This window comes from Chiloscyllium punctatum, chromosome 6 (genome assembly GCF_047496795.1).
Source record: "Chiloscyllium punctatum isolate Juve2018m chromosome 6, sChiPun1.3, whole genome shotgun sequence".
NCBI lineage: Eukaryota > Metazoa > Chordata > Chondrichthyes > Orectolobiformes > Hemiscylliidae > Chiloscyllium > Chiloscyllium punctatum.
The window spans coordinates 47264092-47287233 of NC_092744.1; the positions used below are offsets into that span (position 1 = coordinate 47264092).

Genomic DNA, 23142 nt, shown 5'->3' on the forward strand with positions numbered 1-23142 from the left:
ACAGGGAATTGAAAAATCTTTAAACAGCAGTTAGGGGTAATTAAGGACTATCACAAGTATGTTTATTCTGCCATACCTCCAGATTTGCTTTCAGCTGACATGTAAACAACTGCTATCATTTAAAGGCACAAGATAAACAGTTCATTTATACTGTGTAAAAAACATAACCAACTACAAAAATATCACTAGCGTAATAATATTTGGTGTTACCTGAACATGGTGTAATCTGAATCTAATACAAATAATAACTTGGAAGTTTGTAAACAGGTCTTTGGGGGTCTGGTTGGTCAGTAAAATTGGCTGAACAATTTTTAAAAACATTTATAAAATATACATTATCTAGCCGCTATACAAAGAAGCCCATGGAGGGGGTAGAAGAAAAGTGTTTGTACAAGAGGTTCAGCACTGTTCCTGAGAACCCGAGTTAGGGTGACAAAAAAAAGGTAAAGACTGGTGTAAAATCTTCACAGGTGATATTTCCATAATATTGGTTCATTTTAAGGACATTTTCTTTCAACACATTGCTTTCCTCCTTCTTCATATTCCTGCTTAGAGATCCACATTTGTTGGAATGTACCCTTCAAAACAAAAGTGTAGCTGTTAGTGAAATATTGTAATTTACAATTATTTCACACATCTTAGCAATAAAAATCTTCAGATCCAGAAAGTATACAGGGGTGCACAACTTTCTTGCACTGCAACCTCATTTTTGTTAATAAAAATCTAGACATGGCAGAATTTAAATGACAGGTTTGTTATGCAAAGATAGACTGTTGAGGATATGGACAAACCAATGTCAGAGATAATAGTTGTCGTCAATTGAGGGAAAGTGTGAAGTAGAACATTTAGGGCTAATTGGGAGCAGAAACAAATTATTCAAAAAAGGAGCAGATACAAACAATGCCAAAATCCATAATCTTCAAAGGTTAGGTATGCAGGTAGAAAATATCACAATGGAATTCCAGTTATGCATGACAGTGGTGGAGACTTTGCTGATAAAGCCACCATGAATTTTCCATCCACTGGTGCCCTCAAAAGTATGGCAGAAGGAGCAGTAAGTCTCCAACTGGAAAAGCTTTGTTTTAACCAGAAAAACCAATAAAAATCTTTCATAAGGTTAGTCACAGAGGATGTACTTATAAACCATATAGCCAATGGAGAATGGTAGTCTCTTCCAAAGTAAGTTGCACCAAACAAAGTCCAATAAGCAGCTCAGATAAATAATGTTGACTGAGGGCTGCCATATCCATGCAGCAGTCAAAATACATCTGTGTAGACACCGCTTAAGAAATGCACCTCTATACATGGGAGACGAAGAGAGGAGCGGTTGCTCCAAGCACAGGCTGTTTGTCCTTGCTTCTGTTAGGCTCATGAGAAACCTATCATCAGCAAGCATACAGGATAAACACCAAGCAATTGGGAAGGGAAATGGCAGTATTAAAAGACAGACAAGCTGTCTAGTGGTTTGGAAGGTGAAAAAAAAAAGTATTTCACATATTTTTAAAAACTATTTAAGACAAGCAAGAGCCAACAATCTTTACTCACCAAAGAAGCTAGAATAGACCCACCAATCCAGGAGCTAAATCTTCGTTCCACTGTGGTGTTATTGGCCATTAACTTCAGCCGCATGCTCTGAAAAAGTAAAATTAATGTCTCAAATTTTAGGTTTAAAAAAAAAAGTGACAGATTACCAACAGTCACCATTAAGTGAAAATCATCCAGCAACTTAGTGATCATATGAGAAAATTAGATTAGATTCCCTAGTGTGGAAACAGGCCCTTTGGCCCAACAAGTCCACACCGACCCTCTGAAAAGTAACTCACCCAGACCTATTTCCCTCTTACTAATGCCCCTAACACTTTGGGCAACTTAGCATGGTCAATTCACCTGACCTGCACATCTTCGTATTGTGGGAAGAAACCAGAGCACTCCGAGGAAACCCACGCAGACGCGGGGAGAACGTGCAAACTCCACACAGGCAGTTGCCGGAGGCTGGAATCGAATCTGGTGCTGTAAGGCAGCAGTGCTAACTGCTGTGCCGCTCATAGTGACATACTGACTTGGAAATTAGTAATTTGCTCATCCAGGAGCTACTCGACACCAATATTTCACCAAGTGATTTAGCACTTAAACATATTTAAGGGACTAAAGGTTGCAATAACTACATATCTTCTAAGTACTCCAAAACAAGTTAGACAGGTCTGAACCATTATCAGTCTCTCCGGCAGTGAAATCTAACTTTGCCAAGTCTGGAAATTAATTCCAACAGAATTCAACTTGTTGGATGTTTCTTAATAATTAAAAAAACTATCCCTATAATTACCCTTAAGTCAATCTTTCATTCTCCACTATTTATTTTCTATAGACAGATTTACGATGAATTTACTTGCCTAACATCCTGGTTCAAACTATACCCTTCACTAAGGATTTTTCAATCTAATTGAAAAAGGCAAGCAAATATATCAGGACCACACACAGATCCTGTTGAGGCTTTTGCACAGAAATTATTTTGTAAATCATAGCATGTACTGTAACAAAAACCTTTAGGAAATTGGAGGAAAATATAAGTGTAATGAATTGCTGGCAACTTAGTTCACTGCTGACTAAGTTCAGACATATTTTTTAAAAATACTACTAGTTTGTATCTCTCAGTCCAGTTGCATCAAGGAAAATCCATACTAATAACTCTTAAATAGAAGTTAGGCAAGAAACTAATAGGTTAACTTTGGAGACTTTCTTTGAAATGGATACTCACAGGTGGAGTTTTCTGGGAGAGCTCCCTGTTCAAGCGGTCTGTGAAGCTCTGTATTAATGTGTTTCCACCTGCTGCAATCACACTGCCATATAAACCCTGAGAAAAACACCCGAAACAGTAATTAGTAACAAGTATTAGGAATAAACCCAAATCCAATATCAGTCGCTGGTTGGTAGAATGTTCTATTATCCACTCAGTTAGAGCTGTTGTCCAATTTGACTGAAGACCTGGGTCTAATGTCTGTCCTGTCCTAGACTTAATCAGTGGAGGTAGATGTCCTTTATTTAGCCTCACTGTTTTGTTTAAAACTTCAACAAAATATCCCCTTACTCTTTAAAATTCCAGGAATACCCTGATCTCGCCAAAAACTTAACCCTTAATATCGAGGAATCAGGCTAGTAAGTCTGAGTTGCATTCAATGCATGGCCAATATATCCTTTGCAAGGGCTGGTGCCCAGAACTGCTCACAATACACAGAGTTCATCTAACCATTGCTTTGCAACATGTATTTTAATCTTCCAGATATAAAAACCAACACTGTATTGACCTTCCTGGATTCTTTTTCCCTGTACCTGTCCATGACACTTTATGATCACTGGGCCTCAAATTAGGTCTCTAATTAATCACTGGGTCTCTTTGGGCCTTTGGTGTTTCTAGCTTTTTGCCATTTAATTGCAAGAATTATAAACTTACTCCTGTTGTAACATTTTAATGATTATTCTAACTATATTCTAGATCAATTCAGGCACAAATTTAATCGTCTAATTATAATTGATAAATGCAAATTAGGTTATATCAAAAGAATAGACGTTTCAAACATAAAGCAGGTCAATCACCATCACTGAGAAAAAGTGAGGACTGCAGATGCTGGAGATCAGAGTCGAAGAGTGTGGTGCTGGAAAAACAGAGCCAGTCAGGCAGCAGAGAAGCAGGAAAATCAACAATTTTGGGAATATTCCCTATGAATGGCTTATGCCCGAAATGTCTATTTTCCTGTTCCTCGGATGCTGCCTGACCAGCTGTGCTTTTCTAGCGCCACATTCTTCGACCCATCACCATCCTTTGAAGGGTAAAAAAAGACATTTGTTTAGAAAACCTAAAAGTTCCTTTTTCCTTTTCAGATGAGAATGAAATTTGTTTTCAGATAGTCTGTTTTAAATTTCTGACACTCTGATTTAGAAGAGACTTTTTCAGAAAGCAAAAAAGACATTTAGACAAGCCCTACAACTTTGTCACTATAGGTTCAAATTCTTACCGGTCTAATATCAATGTCACACATTCCAACACTTGTGGTCACTACGTGGCTGACACCCAGCATTGTGTTTCCAGATAAACCCTAAAAGGACAGGAATACATCAATTATAAGTGAAGAGGAACAGCTGTTCCTAATTCAGTTGGACAGTATCTCACTGATGCCAATTTTGTAGGGTGCCCTCCTGTGGCATGATGGTACCCTTGGGCTGAGAGATCCTGGTTCATGTCCCACCTGCTCCAGAGCTGTGCAATGTCATCCCTGAACAGGTTGGCTAGAAAAACAGGTTATATTTTAATAAAGCAATGCTGTTTAGCAGCTTAAGAAAAACACCAAAAAATTCATGGTGATTTTGTGTTGCAAAAGTCACTCCGTTTACATGATACTTCTGGGTATACATAAAGAAAAATGAAACAATGCTGCAAGGACTCTTGTGGATTAACGGTTGTGTCCCTGACTCTGAATCAGAAAACCTAAATTTAAGTCCCACCTGCTCCAGGGACATATCATAACATCTCTGAACAGGCCAATTACAAAATATATTACAAAGAAAATCCGTGGTGGAGCAGGACATTGGTCTTGGAAGCCGGAATTCGCCTGCTGAATCAACTAGCCATGAAAATGGATGGCGCTGGAGCAACAGGCCTGTACCTGGCTGTTGCTTGTGGCACTGTGGAATCAGTGTTTAGATTGATTGTGAGCATTTGCACACACTTAAGTTATTTGAAAAACCTTTTGTTACATTTTTGAGCCCTACATTCCTGATCTTTGGGCATCTGGTTTGCAAGGGTGTGGGCAGATTGGAGGACCCCCTTGTGCAGCTGCTCCAGGGCCTGGCTAAGCTGGCTACAAACAGATCCAGACAGCGCAATATGGACAGGATCACAACTGCCAACTATCTGTCCCTCTTCTGTAGTAATGTGTGTGTCCAGGTGTCCTTGGAGAGGGAGCACTCAGTACCCATCAATGCCTGTGGAGAGGGGTGGCACTGCACAGGTTACAGTGTTTTATTTCTCCATCTAACTCCATTTTGACTTACTCCCTTCTTGTTCTCCCTACATCTCCCTCACTTTGACAGATTGTGTTGCCATTATGGGCTTTGCATTTAAACTTCTAATTGGCTCTGCATGGATGGTTGGTGGTGGTGGTTAATAGTCAAAAGCAAAGTAAATCACGGTGATTTGGTGATGAGAAAATTGTATACTTGTGTGATAACATTTTCAGATACAAGAGGGAAAAAAAAGCAACACTGCCAGGGCTCTGTGGTAGTAGAGCAGTAGTAATGTCCCTCCGTGAAAAGGTCATTCAAGAGATATTTAGCAGGAGGTCAACATGAGCTACACATTCCAGATGAATAATTTCAGTGAGGTCTTAAAATGTCTTTGGGGATGTGACTGCTCAAAAGGGACCCAAGGTTCAATTCCAGCCTTGGGCGACTGTGTGGAGTTTGCACATTCTCTCAGTGTCTGTGTGGGTTTCCTCCAGATGCTCCGGTTTCCTCCCACAATCCAGAGATGTGTCGGGAGAATGAACTGGCCATGCTAAATTGCTCATAGTGTTCAGGGGTGTGTAGGTTAGGTGCATTGATCAGGGGTAAATCTAGAGTAATAGCGTGGGGGAATGGGTCAGAGGGGTTAATCTTCAGACGGTCAGTGTGGATTGGTTGGGCCAACTAGCCCGTTTCCACACTATAGGGATTCTGATATATCTATGGTTTCAAAGACTCAGTATGTAAAGAGTGGTGCTCACAGTCCTTTGTCTATATCAAACTGCTTAGAGAAATGCTGATAATGGACCCTTGAAACTAACTCAAATTGTCACCATCATGGGCCAACAGCCAGATTGGACACTTAGACCTCTTGCCCCTACTTGCTTTCTGAATACAAACCTGTGACTTTTGCTACAAGGAGACATGCAGAAACTAGTTACAATTGCAGTATTTGGTTAGAATTATAGGTTTGACTGAGAATAAGTGTAACTAATTAAAAAGAGAAAGACACAATTAAAAAGAGAAGTATTTATGGAGTTTGCAATTGAAGATTGCATCATGGCTAACAGGCAAGGCCAGTTCCTTACCCACAACCGATTTTAAAACATTCAATTCTAGAATCAAACTAATCCACTAAAAGTATATTTTAAATTACTGTGGTTTTGTCTAATCAAATTAAATCCACTGAAGCTCTTCACAAAAGGTTTCTTTCTCTTTCCACTCAGTTCAGTACCTTGACATTGGAAGGATCAAACAAGCCTTCTGGAATTCTTAGTCGTTCAGCACCAAAATCACAGTTATAGCCATTAGGAAATTCATAATGAACGCTGGGCATTTGGGCAGCCACTCTGTGGAGACAAAAAAAAAGGGAGAGAATACCATACTTTCACCACACAAAAGAAACCCAAATTACAGTACTGAAATCCTGAAGGAATTGACTTAATTGTTTAGCTTTCTGCCACTTACTGTTCATCATATGAAGAATCAGACACCTGAAGCACTGAAGCTTGGAAATCCTGAATCACTTCCTGCAAATTTATAATCCCATAAATAATTATGCAAAACTATTTAAAAAGTTACAGGAACTGAAAAAAAATTTACACATTTACTGTCATGACTAGCCTTACCTTTTCAATTTCATTCCTCAATTCTAATGTGGGAATTGGTTGCCAACCTTCGATTGGCAACATTATTCTCCGTCTTCAAATCCTTCTTAGGATGGGTCTCTAACCTGATGTGGAATGCTCCCCATCCCTTTCCCACAACGGCTACGTCCTGCCAGTGGGTAACTGGGCCCAAATGCAACTTTCAGGCACCTTAATCAGAACCCATACCCACTGCCAAAAGCCTCAACTTGAGCATTTGCAGGATGTATTGGAAGACTTTCCTCCGCATTGATTTGGGAGAAATTGGAGAGAGGTATCACTGCCACTGCATCCAAGAGTGTTATCAATGGTGCACTTACATTTGTAAGACTCTACGGATCATTGCTAGGAAATCACTCAAGAATTATCACATTCCTCTCCACTACCAGAGCCAAACTCAACCCTCTGGTCGTGAGTCAAAGACCTTGCACCATTGTTGATGTCTGAAGGAAATCCATTCTTTAGTATATGATAATCCTGAACTCATTTTCATTCCTTCAACCCAAGTGATTCCCACCCTCTTCACTCTTTTATCCAAAGACAATGGTTAGGATAAATAGACAAAGCCTTTTCCCTGGGGTGAGGGAGTCCAGAACGAGAGGGCATAGGTTTAGGGTGAGGGGGAAAGATATAACAGATCCAAGGGGCAATGTATTCACGCAGAGGGTGGTACATGTATGGAATGAGCTGCTGGAGGAAATGGTGGAGGCTAGTACAATTACAACATTTAAGGGGCATCTGGAAGGGTATATGAATAGGAAGGGTTTGGAGGGATGTGGGCTGGCTGCTGGCAGGTGGGACTAGATTGCGTTGGAATATCTGGCCGGCATATAGGTTGGACTGAAGGGTCTGTTTCCATGCTGTACATCTCTATGACTCGATGACAAGCTTCCAAAAATGCAGAAATACCCTCAGGATTATCAATCACAAGGTCACTCAACTTCAACTACTGGTGCTCGCAAGTCTAACACCAACCTACAAATTTTTCTACTCTTATTTTGGACATTAATATCACAAAAATAAATGTTATTCATGAAACTAAATGGATGTTTCATACAAGACAGCAGGTAGTCCAACTCATTGAGTGAACATGACAGGATGATTGCTTATATTTAAATCAATTGAATTCAAAATTCAATACTTTGGAGATAACTTAAGAAAATGTTTCTCATTTGCTACATTCTATGGACATGGTTGTTATTACTTACATTGCACATGTAGTTGTGCCAGGATCGTGTGACCTGAGGTAGTTTCTCTTTCTTCTTCCAATTAGGAGGTGATCCCTCACGCACTGATTCCTAAGAGAACAGTAATAGAAAATTAAATATTACTTATTTCTATTTTTCACTGCAGTTTCAATTTTAGATGCATAATAAAAATAAAAGAAAATCTCAAGCCAATAAGATGATCACTGATGATTTCTTTTTAAAATACACACTGCTTACATTTGGGAGAATGCATGCATTCGTCACATAACTAGAAATGTGTAGTAATACTCCAATGCTTGTTCAGGAAAAAGCTTTCCCTAGTTTAATACAAGTTTATGACTGAGAAAATACAACATTTCATTTCCTTGCTGCACTGTTCTCAATTGATGCAGCAATTTAGTGACTGGAGTACACTTCAGTAACATAGACAAAGATACTTAAAGTCATCCAGGATTCCCACTCTTGGTGTCATTTACTGATCTTTGCTGCAAGTTGTACATTTAGGACTAGACCATGGACCAGCTATCATTTGTTAACATTATCTTCAGAAAATAAAAAGGAGAAAATTGGAAAACAGTGATCTATGGAGTTACAAAGTGGTGCACAAATCAGATATGCTGCAGGAAATATACATAATACACACAATTTCACCACAAAGATGACCTTACTTCTTAATTAATTTAGTTCTGCATACCACATAAAACCAGTATAGGTCTATGGACAAATAATTTCATTCTGCCATGGTTTTGAGAACCAAAGTATTGACTCAAAATGTAGGAATACTAATTTTATATTTACTAAGGCACAAATTTTTAAAAACAAATCACTAATAATATAGCTAATTAAAGTTGACCAAATAAAATCTAGTGTGGGCATGTTCAATTTTCCATATTGCTGTTTTGAGGAATAAAGTAAGTATCTGAATTGGAATTGCATACAAACTTCTGACTGCTGTAGTGGAAGATCAATTTTGAAACCATAGAACAAAAATAGCTTGTTCATTTATAATCAAGTAAAAAGGCAAGACTCCTTATGCAAAATCTGTAATTGATCTTTTTTTAGATAACAGAAGAAATAAGATACCTTTAGGAAGTTCCTTTAAGCAGGTGAAAAGCAGAATTAGGTACTATATGTCATTTACATTAAGGCATTTAAAATGCTTTGGCAAAAAGGAAATCTATGCTCAGCCTGTAAAATGTCTGTATTTGTTCTCTACCCCACGAGAAGTCCATTAAAAAGCTTCAAACATTGCTAATAACCTTTAATTTATTCTAGACATGGATATCTTGAGGTCATATTACTCAATCACTTGGCCACAAAAACAGCAAAACAAAAGACTTTTGGCAGGTCAGCATTGTGAAGAGGTGCATTAGTAGACTATTTTGCCCCTCGAGATTGCTTGGTCATTCGCTTAGAACAAAGCTGACCTTCCAGCGTTATGTTCCTGTACTTTCACTACATTCCTCAATTTTGTGACATGAAAGGATATGGGAATAGAACAGGAAAATGACGCTGAAGTAGAAGATCAACAATGGGCTCGCTGAGTGATGGAGATTAATGAATTAATAAGTCTACAGTTGATTCAGACTGTACAAAAGAAAAAATTAAGAATAATTTCTCTGTAGTAAAGCTTCTGATTCTAACCTTCAATGAAAAAAAATGAAAGACATTAGTTTTTAATACAACCAACAGAGGCAGTTTCAGCCACAGGAAAGACAGACAACAGAAAACACTGTCAATCAACCAACAAGGAAAGGGCTTCAGACCAGGAAGAATGTAATAATGAAAGAGGAATTGGGGAAAACAGGCTTAAGGGGATGTGTAACTAAAAGGTGTGCCTCCATTGGACACAAGGAAACCCAAAATTACTTGCCCCACTCCCTGCCCAATAGCAGCCCATGTGGTGCAAGCTGTCCACCTTCCTGCCTACCCCAACCACACAGCAGAGACAAAAAGAGAATAAGTGGCATTTAATCATACAATCAGGAACCTCAAGTCCAAAGGTGGGCAGGTTGCAAAGAACCATACCCCTCCATCATAATATAGGAGACTGATCACAGATGGGCAAGATGGGGGCAGGCTAGCCATCCATTAAGCTCTGAGCTCCCTGCTTTCAGACATGCGGTAAAATTCAGTCTAATGTCTTTTTATTGCTTGCTGAACTTTTTCTTCCCCCCCCAATCAATGCCCTCCTAACAAAGTTTGCTTTTATCAAAAATAGATTTTAAAGCCAATAAGGACTAATATGTGCCTACATGAAAAATTAGCTGTTCATCCAGCTTGCAGTGTTGCCAGAACACTACAACAGACAGACTTTTTCCAACATGTAGAGGATTTGCACATTTCGCCACATGTCCACTCCCACTAGTCCTACTCAAAACAGAGTTCCAGGCCCCCTCCCACAGCACTTCCATCAGTAGATTAATAATTTCAATGGCGCAGCTTCCTACTCTCACCCAGAATTGGAAAAATTCACCTTGAATTTACTTCCAATTTCCACTTTGTTCTCACTTTTATGTGGTTCATCTCAATACCAACTCAATTTCTGGACACAAGCTCTCCATTAATATCCATTTCAAGCCTACCTACTGACTCCTATAACTGCCTTGACTTCCTCACATCCTGCTTCCGACAAGGACCCCATTCCATTATCCCAATTTCTCAGTCGTCATTGTAACTGTTCTGGTGATGCTTATTTTCCCCCCAAAATGCCTTGGACTCATTTCTTGGCCTCAACCAAGGCCCTCCATCTTGGTCAATACTGCCCTCAACAGTATCAAAAATTACTTCCCGCACTTTTGTTCTCTCTCCCAGAACGGCAGGCTTCCCTTTGTCCTCACCTCCCACCCCACCAATCTTTGCACTCAAAAAATCATACTCTACCATTTCCACCAGCTCCAGTAAAATATGACTCACCAAGCACATCATTCCCCTCTCTCGAGAAGTTAACATTTCACATGGACCATTCCACCTGTCACACCCTGGCCCACTCCTCCATCAGTCCAAACAATAGGTTCCAGTCGTGGTCATTAAGGGTCCAATGGAGTTTTGAATTTTGTTAATTGCACACTGACAAATCACACTTGTTTAGTGTGAATAAAAAGACCTGCATCTTGGGTGAAGTATTAAACTCACGTGCTTGCACTAGTTGTAGAAAGCAGCAGGATCTTCACTAAGTAAAAGGATGTTGGGTATTTATGCTAAATCATAATTTGAAACGAGCATACAGGATTTTCACAAACTGAAAAATAAAACACGTGTATTTCTAATTTATTTTCATCTGGCACTCCAAATAGACAAAGAGGATAATTTTTTCAAACATTAATGTGTTCCAACTATAAGCTCCACTGGTTATAAACTTTTTTTTAAAAATCTTTTGGTTTTTCCTTACCTTTGATGCAATCATATAAGGTGGGATTATTTCCACATTTAATTCCTGAAATAGTTCCCTGCACTGCATGGAGATGAAGTCTCCTGCAAGTGGTGACTTAACAATGCCTAAAATGTCAGAGAACAAAAATACTTTGATTAGATATAAAGAGAAAGTCAACATTTGTTTTCCATAGAATATCATGCACATAAAAGCACGCATTAAGATTGTTTTTAAACAGTCTTATGATTTAAGGTTTCAGATAAAGCAGCAAAGAGGAACAAAACCAAACTGAGCAAATAGAATTGTACAAGGGATAAGTAATCTGATAACTCAGAGCACGCAAGAGAATATGTAGGAGCAAAAGAGAACAGGTTTTTAAAAAGTTATTTTAAAATCTGCTTCTTGCCAAAAAGTTTCTTGAAATTAGTCAATTAACAACCGTTCAGCTGGATTTCAATTTCAGGGTGTACATTTTTTCTTACTTTGTTGAAGAACATATCCATCATGTACTGGAATAGCCGTGGTGTGCGTGGCTCCACTATCTAACACTAAGCCTGTGGAGCGGCCATTTGCAAATCTTACACAAAATGTGAAGGGAAATTATGTAACTGATGTGTAAAGTCAAACCATCCTGCAAACTTAAAATAGCTTGTATTTTCATTAAAAATCTAAACAATATTATCAAATCGAATACAAGCAGCAATTCTCATGCGTTAGTGATTAACTGCATGCCACGGGGAGATACTGAAACATTTAAATCCAGTACAGCTCCACATTTGATCACTGATCTGGTGTAAGCCAACTTATCTCAACCGAAACAACAGTCAAGTTCCATAACTGGTTTGGTCTCCTGACATTAATTTGGGGAGGGAGGAATATAAAGGAACATTCACCATTGATCAAGTTAAACATCAGTTTACCATCAATCTTCATTCAAATTGCTTGAAACTTTCCACATTCAATGAGATATCGGCACTTCAATGAGACACCAGATGTCAGTCACTTTTGCAAAATACTACTCCAACAAAAGATGTGAAGACAAAACCATTTTGATTATAAATTAAATGTTGCTAATTCCTAGATAATACACCTACCTATTACTGATCCTTCCATTTGAAAAGATATTAAGTAGGAAACAAAATGAAATTTCATTGTAATTTCATTGAAATTTCATTATTATCCACAGTTACCCCTTGTCATCAATTGATTTTCTGCCCACAGATCTATGTACTTACAAGACCCATCTTTATCATCCCTGTTGTCTTTAGTAAACTGAAGATGGCACAAAGGTCCTTCAGGACATAAAGGAGAGGTACGGAGGAGTGGTATCCACATTTTTATTATTTATGGTGACAGTTATCAGTGGCAGATAGTTTTCTTTTTAAGAAAACGCAAACAAGCATTTTCATTATCCTGGTAGTCATCACTTTAAGGTTTCATTTTGAGAAATTTACTTTCTGTAAGATTCCACAGGTTTTGCTTCAAGATTAACTTAGTTAATCCAGCATCTATGAGGTTTGTGGACAACAGCTGAGTTGCATTCTACCACAATCTATAAGTTCAAATCCAGCAAACATTCCACACATTTTTAACATTGATTTAAGAGATCAACCTGGGTTTAATGAAGTATACAGGAAAACATGCCAGGTAGAGCATCAGACATACCTAAAAATGAGCCATGAACTAGTGAAGCTATAAATACAAGATTACGGATCATACCCAAGCTCTGTGGTCCTGCTACATTCAGTTGTGAATGGTGGTTGACAATTATACAGCTCACTGGAAGTGAAGGCAATCCCATAAGTAGCCCCATCCTCTACAAATTGCACCCATTATCTTCAGCCAGAAGTGTTGAGTAGGTGATCCATCTCAAACTCTTTCCAATGCCCCATTTGAAGATTTCATCCCTCTTTACTGCAGTAACTGACTCTCTAATTTATAATACACACCAGTCTTTTCCCATACCCTCACCTATCCTCCCTGGAGATTGATATCAAAGAATGTGGAGTGGTTAGTCCTGCCTTTCCCTCAACTATGTCTTTGGGATGGAAACAACATCGCAATTCCATGCATCAATCCATGCCCTTAACTCACCTGTCTTACTTTTAATATAATTATGGATTAATAAACATCATATATCCAGATTGTAACTGTAACAGTCAGTTCATCTAGAGAAGGTTCTCTGGCAGGCAGGTATTAATCTTGGCATTCTAACAAAGTGTTCCAAAGCTGTGCATGGGTACAGGGTGCTTCATCTAAATTATAGTGATGACCTTACATGGAGACTAAAATGTGATATTTAACGGGGTTGTGTTACTTAAAAAGTGACTGAAAACAGCTAACAAAGTTTTCCAACAATGCAGAATTCCAAGCAGAAGGAGCAAACCAAATCGATTTCAGTACCAAGTATGCAGTGGAAAAATGGATTCAGTAAAGGATACGCTGTGAGCACAGCTGTTTTACACAGGAAAAAAGCTGGAATATTATAATGTTCAAACATCAACTCAGTAAGCCGCTCCCTCTTTGCCCTTGTATTCCACTGTGAATGCAACAGAAAAATGTCAAATAATTACTGGCTAAAACATATACACTACAAACAATGCACAGATAAAATGGATAAAGAAACAAAAGATTTTACAAAATAAATAATTTGCCCAAAAATGCCAATTCTGTAAGTTTAGGCAGTGAAAATATTAAAATCTGAAACTGGGTGTGTAAAATTAATTTTTGGAGTGAAGATCATTAAGTCTTGTATTTGCAGTCACTTAGAGGACAAATTCAACAAATGGTGAGATACTAAGAAGAATACACAGAGGCAACTAACTGTTTTAAACAAACTGACAGTACTTTTCCTCTGTCAGGTATTAAGTCTCTCAGGGTAGTAGGCTGACCTCAACTTCAGCCAGCATCACTTGAGCCAACTGCTCAGAGGTACATGGCCACATGAGTAATCCAACATTTTCCTTTCCCTCCCCTAAAGTAAACTTTGCCTTGGTCTTATACACTTGAATTCAAGACAACATGCAAAAAGAAAACGAATAGAATTATATAGAATCCCGACACTGTGGAAACAAGCCATTTGGCTCAACAAGTCCACATCGACCTTCAAGTGTATCACACCCAGACCCATTCCCCTACCCTATTACTCTATATTTCCCATGACTAATGCACCTAACCTACACATCCCTGAATACTATGGGCAATTTAGCATGGCCAATTCACCTAACCTACACATCTTTCAACAGTGGGAGGAAACTGCAGCACCCGGAGGAAACCCATGCAGACACAGGGAGAAATGCAAACTCCACACAAACAAAACAGTCACCTGAAGCTGGAATCAAACCCAGGGCCCTGGTGCTGTGTGCCAATAGTGCTAACCACTGAGCCACCATGCAGGACCTCCATCCTACCACAGAAATGACCATACCAAAATACAAAATCATACAAACTTCAGTGATATTTTTATCCAGAAACATTTGAAATGTTAGATATTATGCTACACAAATCGAAAACACAGAAACAAAAACATTTTGTACAGCAATCAAAAACTCACTGGGGCCTCTGACATCAAAACAGGATGTAGACCAGCTTCAGATTTTATGTGATTCTTGTATGTGTGATCTAGAATTGCTTGAAAACTGTCCCAGTCTTCAACTATAAATATAAAAAGAAGTTAACATGTTTTCAGTTGTATGACAATTTTAAAAATAAATTTACCTTCAAATCAATCTTACAGGTGCAAGCTAAAAATATTATATGAAGTACATAGATTCATAGATCAGATTATGAATACTTTACAAATTAAGTGTGCAGTTGTAAAAATTAACAAAAATGCTTGGAATTTAAAGATTAATAAATTCCAAATAACAGAATGCCCAGAAATAAAATTCTTATAAAGCTATAGACCACAAACGCTAGATTTAGTTTCAGTAACTATATAATGACGGAGAATGTAAATCATGTTTTATCCAGAGTTACATTAATTTAATTAGAAGGAATGGGGAGTCTTGCAATTTGTTGCAGAGGTGGCAGGGTGTTTGCCTATCATGGCATTAACTTTTTTCAAAGTGCTTTCAAGCCTATTAAGTAATTCTGGGGCATCGGTACTGCTAAATTCTCAGCAATGGAACACAATTTGCACATGTTGTTAAGCTTCCACAAACACCAAATTTTGAACTATTTGAGGAGTAAATTATGACTGGGACACCATGCATGACTCCCCTGCTCTTTGAAATAATGTCATGGAATCTTATGTCTGCCTAATAGAGCAGACAGAACCTCAGTCTAAGTCTCATTTGAAAGATGACATCTCCAAAACTGCAGCACTCCATCAGTACTCCAGTAGAGTCAGTCTGGACTATATGCTCAAGCTGCCAAAGTTAAACAACAGGTTTGTGACTGGGACCAATTGAGCTTAACCAACTGAGCCAACAACGAGAAGTTAAGATGAAGGTGAGGAGCAATATGCCATACGTCAGAGGGAAAGGTGGAGACAGTTGTGGTTTGGCAGGGATTGAAATTAATATTTGTGATAGGATGGAAGGCAGAAAAGATTAAGTGACAATAGGCATACAGCAAAAGATAATGAGAATTGGTAGATACAATTAAGGAAAACAAAAAGGATATGTCTTAAAGGCCAACATGAACAGCAGGACAACAAACTGCTGCTGTCCAAAAACAGGAAAAGTCAAGCCAGCATGGGAAAAGCAAACAAAACAGAGAGGTTGCAATGTAACATTTCAACTCAGTGTTGAGTTCACTTTGAGCTGATGCTCATGGAACAATGAAAATTATTATTTTAAAATCACGTTGAAGTGTCTGATGAAACAGATATCTTTTGAAGGAACCATATACGGTGAACGAGGCCAGAGAAGCAGAGCAGGGCAAGGTTTCAACTAAATACCAATTTGATTTGAAGTTGTATTTTTTTGGTCACTGCAGACTTATGTTCAGTGACAGAACTTAACAGCAAGTTCAGATAAATGAGAGGTGCTGCATTTTGGGAAAGCAAATCTTAGCAGGATTTATACACTTAGTGGTAAGGCCCTAGGGAGTGTTGCTGAACAAAGGGACCTTGGAGTGCAGGTTCATAGCTCCTTGAAAGTGGAGTCGCAGGTAGATAGGATAGTGAAGGCGGCGTTTGGTATGCTTTCCTTTATTGGTCAGAGTATGGAGTACAGGAGTTGGGAGGTCATGTTGCAGCTATACAGGATATTGGTTAGGCCACTGTTGGAATATTGCGTGCAGTTCTGGTCTCCTTCCTATTGAAAAGATGTTGCAAAACTTGAAAGGGTTCAGAAAAGATTTACAAGGATGTTGCCAGGGTTGGAGGATTTGAGCTATGGGGGGAGGCTGAACAGGCTGGGGCTGTTTTCCCTGGAGCTTCGGAGGCTGAGGGGTGACCTTGTAAAGGTTTACAAAATTATGAGGAGCATGGATAGAGTAAATAGGCAAAGTCTTTTCCCTGGGGTCGGGGAGTCCAGAACTAGACGGCATAGGTTTAGAGTGAGAGGGGAAGATCTAAAAGAGACCTATGGGGCAACCTTTTCATGCAGAGAGTGTACGTGTATGGAATGAGCTGCCAGAGGAAGGGGTGGAGGCTGGTACAATTGCAACATTAAAGAGGCATTTGGATGGGTATATGAATAGGAAGGATTTGGAGGGATATGGGCCAGGTGCTGGCAGGTGAGACTAGATTGGGTTGGGATATCTGGCCAGCATGGACGGGTTGCACCGAAGTGTCTGCTTCCATGCTGTACATCTCTGACTTTGCAAGAATTATCAACCCAGAAGGTAAAGGAAATGTGGAGAATAGTGGACCAAGCAATAGCAAACATATTGAATGAGTAGTAGTTCTCAATATAACAGATAACAGGCAATATGAGTTTTGCACCTTAACTTCACATGAAATCTTTTGCTAAAACAGAAGACCTTCATACAGAACCTTATTGGCTGAATGGCAGAAATATTAAATCCTTCTACAAATCATTTGCTTCACCAAATAAATGCCATAACGAAACCTTGATACAGAGAAATCTCTTTTGAATCACTTGTCATATTTTAGTCAATACGTGAAACAATATGAAATCATAAATATATTAATTATCTGTAACAAGCAATGAACTTTTATCAAGGTTCGTTGTGCACATAATATCCACATCTGTTAATCACTGTGGGTGTGACTAAATTTGACTCGACACCTACAGAATAAGATTTACAGAGATCAAAATTTACTATTTAAAAATGAGTTCAAGAACCATTATCCTCAAGATTGTTAACATTATGTAAATAATGTTATTAATTTATTGTTCACGGAGTGATGGATATGAACAAATTGCAAAACAGCCCTTTCGATACTTTTATAAATAGTAGTGATCAACCCAGACACGCAATGAATTAGATTAACTCAGTCAGGATGATAGTGTGGCCTTACTAACCTCATTTAGCAGAGGTAGTTAGAGGAAACCCAACCAGGCATTTTGCTCAGCCGTAATTTTCATGGGACATGGTGATGGGAGAATTGGACATGGTAGGATCCTTACTTCTTCCCAGCTTTATCCAACAGCCTGCATGTACTGACTACCATGTATCACACATTAATATGTGGTAACTTAATAAAGAAACCCTATCAACGATGGGAATGATCCACAGAGACGGTCAAAACAGAACAGAAAACTGACAAGGACAAAACAGTAATTAAATAGCTGACATACTCATTCCATTCTTCAAAGGAGAGATAACTTCCATATTTTCCCTTGGAACTCGCAAAGAGTTTGTATCGATAAAATAAGTTGTGCCGCTTGACTTTCCTTTGTCTCCTTCTATTTCCATAGGTGCACTTCCATCATCCCTCTCCAACAGCATCCCAATTGCTGTTGGGAAGTCTGCCTTTAAAAAATGTTGGATTAGGAGTTCAAAATATATTTTCAGCTCAAGTAGTTTATTCAATATTGGAAATAAATTATGTACAAAATTATATTTAATATATTTGTTTACTATACATGAACAGCTTCACATTGAATGCTCACTTTAACAAAATAAGAACTTGCTTGAACAGTGCATCATTTCAAATCAGAATAATCAAAATACATGCAAGAATATGATTTGCTCCCAAACTGTGCAAGCAACCCAGAATCATTGCCATCAACGTTTGAAGATGCACATAATCAGTACAACTGTTTGCAATAAAGAAAATACGAACTAATTTTTACATATCAAAAGCTAGTTTTTATGATGGCTCAGCTAGTTTATCTAGACGAATGATACACCAGAAGATAATTAATTCAATCTCCAGCCTTCAGATTTGAGACTGTTCCTGACCATCATGGGAGAAGATTGAGAGTGGAGGTGGTAGTTGACATATTTTTCATTAACTTGATTGGACATGTTTTGACACCCTTTTGGGGCAGGTGGGATTTGAACCAGTCTCCCAGCTCAGAGGCAGGGATGCTACCACTGTGCCACAAGACCTCCTCGGTGTCTGCTAATTAATGGAAGATTCATCAACCTTGCTCCGATGTACTAGCCAATATTTCCTGCCGGTTATTTTTCTGGAAACACAAAAGGAGAGTATGAACTAGAGGAATTGATACAGTATGTAGGTGTAGTAATTGTGAATGAGTGGCTGCTAGGTACAGAGGATGTAAAGCAAAGGGTACCTAGAGCTTGGGCTGGGTTATGATACATAGGTTATTTACAGTATTAGGTAAAAGGAAGGGTGCCGCCCATAAGAACACAAGAATCAACTGAGATAACAAAAGGGGCTATAAAACTTGTAAAATGAAATACAAAAATTACAGACAATGCTACAAGATCTAGGATATTGTAAAATAGAGTGAGCAAATGTGATCTAAACAAATTTCACCACAAGCTTTTCTGGATGCCATTCAGTCTATAAGGAGGTTTTCTGCCTATGTTTTGTAAACATCAGTTATTCTTCCCTCCAAGCAATTGAAGTAAAAGCCTTGAAACCTCAATTGCTCACATGGAGGTGATGCAGTGTCAAATTACCTTTGGACAATCTTCTCCAGCATAGCCAGCCCTGACTGTGTACGACCCAATGTCAAACACAAGGGCACCAACCTCATCTGTGAGAAATTGAAGTGACAGGAGACAAAATATTTACTTAAAGCACAACAAAACCAACAACATTTGAAGAAATACACAAAGAAGAGATACTTACTGCAGAAAATGAATATTTCAATGTTCTTGCAATGATTGAGATTTACTATTGTTTCTGTATTTTTACATTTTTGCGTAAAACATTTATAAACGCTACATTCAATACAAACTACACATTCACCTGTCATAATGAAATATTAATATAAACTGTAACTGTTTCACTCCCCACAGAGAGACAAAGTTGAGAGAAATTAGATTTCCCAGTGAGCAACGTTAAAGGAATTGCACAAGATTTCAAGTCGAAACTCTTGCTGGAACATTAAAAAAATTGACTAAATATTTAGTTCAGATGGCAACCTATACTCTAAAACAACAAAAAAACTTCCCTAATTCGTGATTTAACACCAAAATTCAATCTCCTTAGTACTGCTTGTTTTGCTTTGTCCCTTACATTGGAGTTTTTCCAGGAGGAAAACATGCCTAAGTATTTCTTAGTTCCCAAGGGCTTGCTTCTCTTCATATCCTTCGGGGCAGCACAGTGGTTAGCACTGCTGCCTCACAGCACCAGAGACCCAGGTTCAATTCCCGCCTCAGGCGACTGACTGTGTGGAGTTTGCATGTTCTCCCAGTGTCTGCGTGGGTTTCCTCCGAGTGCTCCAGTTTCCTCCCACAGTCCAAAGATGCTCAGGTCAGGTGAAATGGCCATGCTAAATTGCCCGTAGTGTTAGGTAAGGGGTAAATGTAGGGGTATGGATGGGTTGCGCTTCGGTGTGGACTTGTTGGGCCAAAGGGCCTGTTTCCACACTGTAATGTAATGTAATGTAATCGAATCTAATCTTTTTGACTCAAATATCTGATTGAATTCTTTTTTACAGCACCAGTAATCTTGAAAATTGCTAACTCCAGTCAAAGTTAGACAAATATTCCAGGGTCATTTAAATCTTCAGGAACTGTCACTTCAAGCAAAAGATGAGCATTCCCTTGTGATAAACCATAGACATGTTATCCCCATCACCTGGCTTCTGGCAGGTGGGCCATGTCTGCAAGGTTCGGCAATTTTACAAGAAAACAAGAAAATTTTACAAGAAAATACAACAGCAGAATTCAGAACAGGTTATATGATCACCCTCATTCCTCCATTTAACTCCAAGACAATTTTATAAAACCTTTTTTTAAAAAACTAATTGCTTACATCAGAAGCCAGAATTTGGTTGCTTAGATTTGCCAAATACTAGGACAATAATATTCTGTTCTATGGAATAGGAGATTCAGGTTCTGTTCAGTTCTTGCTTTGAACTGTACTTAGTAGAGATTCTGAGAGAATAAAGGAAATAAAAAGAAATCACAGATTTATCCTGAACACTATCTCATTCCTTCTAATAAACAGAAGTCTGGAAACAAAGTGCTAACAATCTTGGAAACAGCTATCATATTCAACTAGGCTTAACTCGCAAAGAGTACCAACAATATCAAAAAGCATTGAGAACAAATAAATAGAATCATAGAATTTACAGCACATAAAGAGGCTACTTGTTCCCCTCCCCATGTTTGTGCCAGCCAAAGACAAGGTACACAGTCAAATCTTCCAGCATTTGATCTGTAGGTCCGCAAGTTTTTGTACTTGAAGTGTATATGCAGACATAATTTAAATGAGGTCAGGATTTTTCTTTTATGCCCCATCAAATTCAGACATTTATGATGCTTTCTGTTCCTCTTCAGAGTTGAATGCAGTGGCACAGAATTGAAGAACACAAATGAGCACCTGCAAACTTCTGAAGAATGAGATTTTCAGACAGAGACACATGAAATAACAATTCCTGGGATAGCCTTGAATGATTCCCACAAAACACATTAAAAAACATTAGAAACCAATTGAATGAAAAGTTACTTGCTCATTTTTATGGCAATAAACATTATGACAGAAATTAATTAAAATATGCTATTACACTAAAAAAAACTTTTTAATCAAAAAGGAAAAATTCACTGACTATCAATAATGGAGCTACACAGGGACCCAGGTTTGATTCCAGCCTCGGGTTACTGGCTGCATGAAGTTTGCACATTTTCCCTGTGTTTGTGTGGGTTTCCTCTGGGTACTCAGGTTTCCTCCCACAGTCCATAGGATGGGCAGGTTCAGTGGATTGGCCATGTTAAATTTCCCATAGTGTCTAGGGATGTGCAGGCTAGGTGGATTAGTCATAGAAATGCAGGATTACAGGGATAGGGTAAGGGTAGCATGCTCTTCAGAGGATCACTGCTGACCTGATGGGCCAAATGGCCTGCTTCCACACTGTGGGCATTTTGTGATTCCATGAATAGAATGCATTGAGTGTAACTTCAACAATTCCTGGGAATGGCCGAATTGTCCAATAAAAGAACACCTGCCTTCCCTAAAATTTAGAGGAATAAGGAGCAATTTGTTGAAACTAAAATAAAAAATTCATAAACAGATGAACAGAGTAGATGTTTGCCCTGGCTTTGGGTTCTCAAACCAGAAAATACTGTCTCACTAATCTTTGGAAATTTCTATCCCCAACGTACTTTGAATCAATGATTGTGTAATTTGTCATGGTTACATACCCTATAAAACTTAACTTCCTAGTCGCAATTCAAATGCAAGATTTGTCACCCAGAATATCACAAAGAACCACAGAGAAGAACCTACACCAAGAAATCAATTTCAGCTGGATCCTAAACTTATCTCTCCACACTTCAGGCTCTCTGCCGGTGTTCCTGATGAAGGGCTTTTGCCCGAAACTTTTCCTGCTCCTGAGATGCTGCCTGAACTGCTGTGCTTTTCCAGCACCACACTAATCTAGACTCTTGTTTCCAGCATCTGCAGTCATTGTTTCTACCTGGATCCTAAACTTGCCAAAGCATTTCCCACTTTGAACATATTCCGTTCCTTTCGTGTTCATTAAATCTGCCCATTGTCCTAAACATTTAGTTCTGAGATACAGAAAACACTAAGTTGAGACAGCGTCAGTGGGAAGAGAAACAGCGTTGCCCGTCTGTAACCTAACATCAAAAGTTTTGCTTCTGGGCCTGTTTACATAGAAGTAACGAGAATGTTTTCAGACAAAGCAACTTGAATGAAGGAGTGACTAAAGTGGAGACAAGTCCCTGAGATGAAGCGCCTGGGAATCTCGGGTCTTTGCGCCGAGCCGCCTCCAAACCTCACGCCGCTCTTCCCGCTCCCACATGCACCGCTACCCCACAGGCCGGGCCTACAGCACTGCACTCGGCGTCCCCGCTGTTGCCGACTCACCTCCGCCGTACACACCGCCGCTCATGCTCAGTCCAGGCCGCTGACGGACCGTCGCTCCTACTGCACCTGGTGGTGGTGATGGTGGTGATCCGCGAAGGCCGCTGCCCTCCGAAGTGCCAACTCCAAGACCGAAAACCCGCTCCGGCCTAACAAAGAACAACCAATGGCCGACCCCAACCAATCCAGAGCGGGACCGCGCGGGGACAGACCTGACTGACGGTCCTCTCAGCCAATAGAAATAGGCATCCCGCCCACCCCCTGCGTCAATCAAATGTCAATGGCCAATAATCTGGGGCGGCTCGAGAAGAGAATTGAGCGGTTCTCAGATAGAATCCTTTCAAATGTGGCCAGGGAGGGTGGAAAATATATGTCTGGTGTGAATGTTAAGCTCCATTAGACCAATACGTCCAACTAAAATTGAGACTAAATTGCAGGAAGAAATGTCATTTTAGGGCATTCATTGTAGGCCAAGGAAACCACAGCAGATGTGTTTAAGAAAAGTATCCTCAATTTAACCATCTTTGTTAGGGA

General features: G+C 39.1%; 1 protein-coding gene across 1 annotated transcript; it reads right to left on the reverse strand.

The window, feature by feature from the left end:
* Nucleotides 1–30: 30 nt before the first annotated feature.
* Nucleotides 31–22785, reverse strand: actl6a (actin-like 6A). The gene is made up of 14 exons (XM_072572572.1): nucleotides 22612–22785; nucleotides 19233–19309; nucleotides 17936–18110; nucleotides 14776–14876; nucleotides 13664–13761; nucleotides 11705–11799; nucleotides 11241–11347; nucleotides 7850–7939; nucleotides 6463–6524; nucleotides 6230–6344; nucleotides 4011–4091; nucleotides 2756–2851; nucleotides 1546–1632; nucleotides 31–578 (listed from the first exon to the last, which is right to left on the reverse strand). Exons 1-14 carry the CDS (start codon nucleotides 22634–22636, stop codon nucleotides 498–500), a joined length of 1290 nt encoding a protein of 429 aa, XP_072428673.1. The 5' UTR covers nucleotides 22637–22785; the 3' UTR covers nucleotides 31–497.
* Nucleotides 22786–23142: the final 357 nt, after the last annotated feature.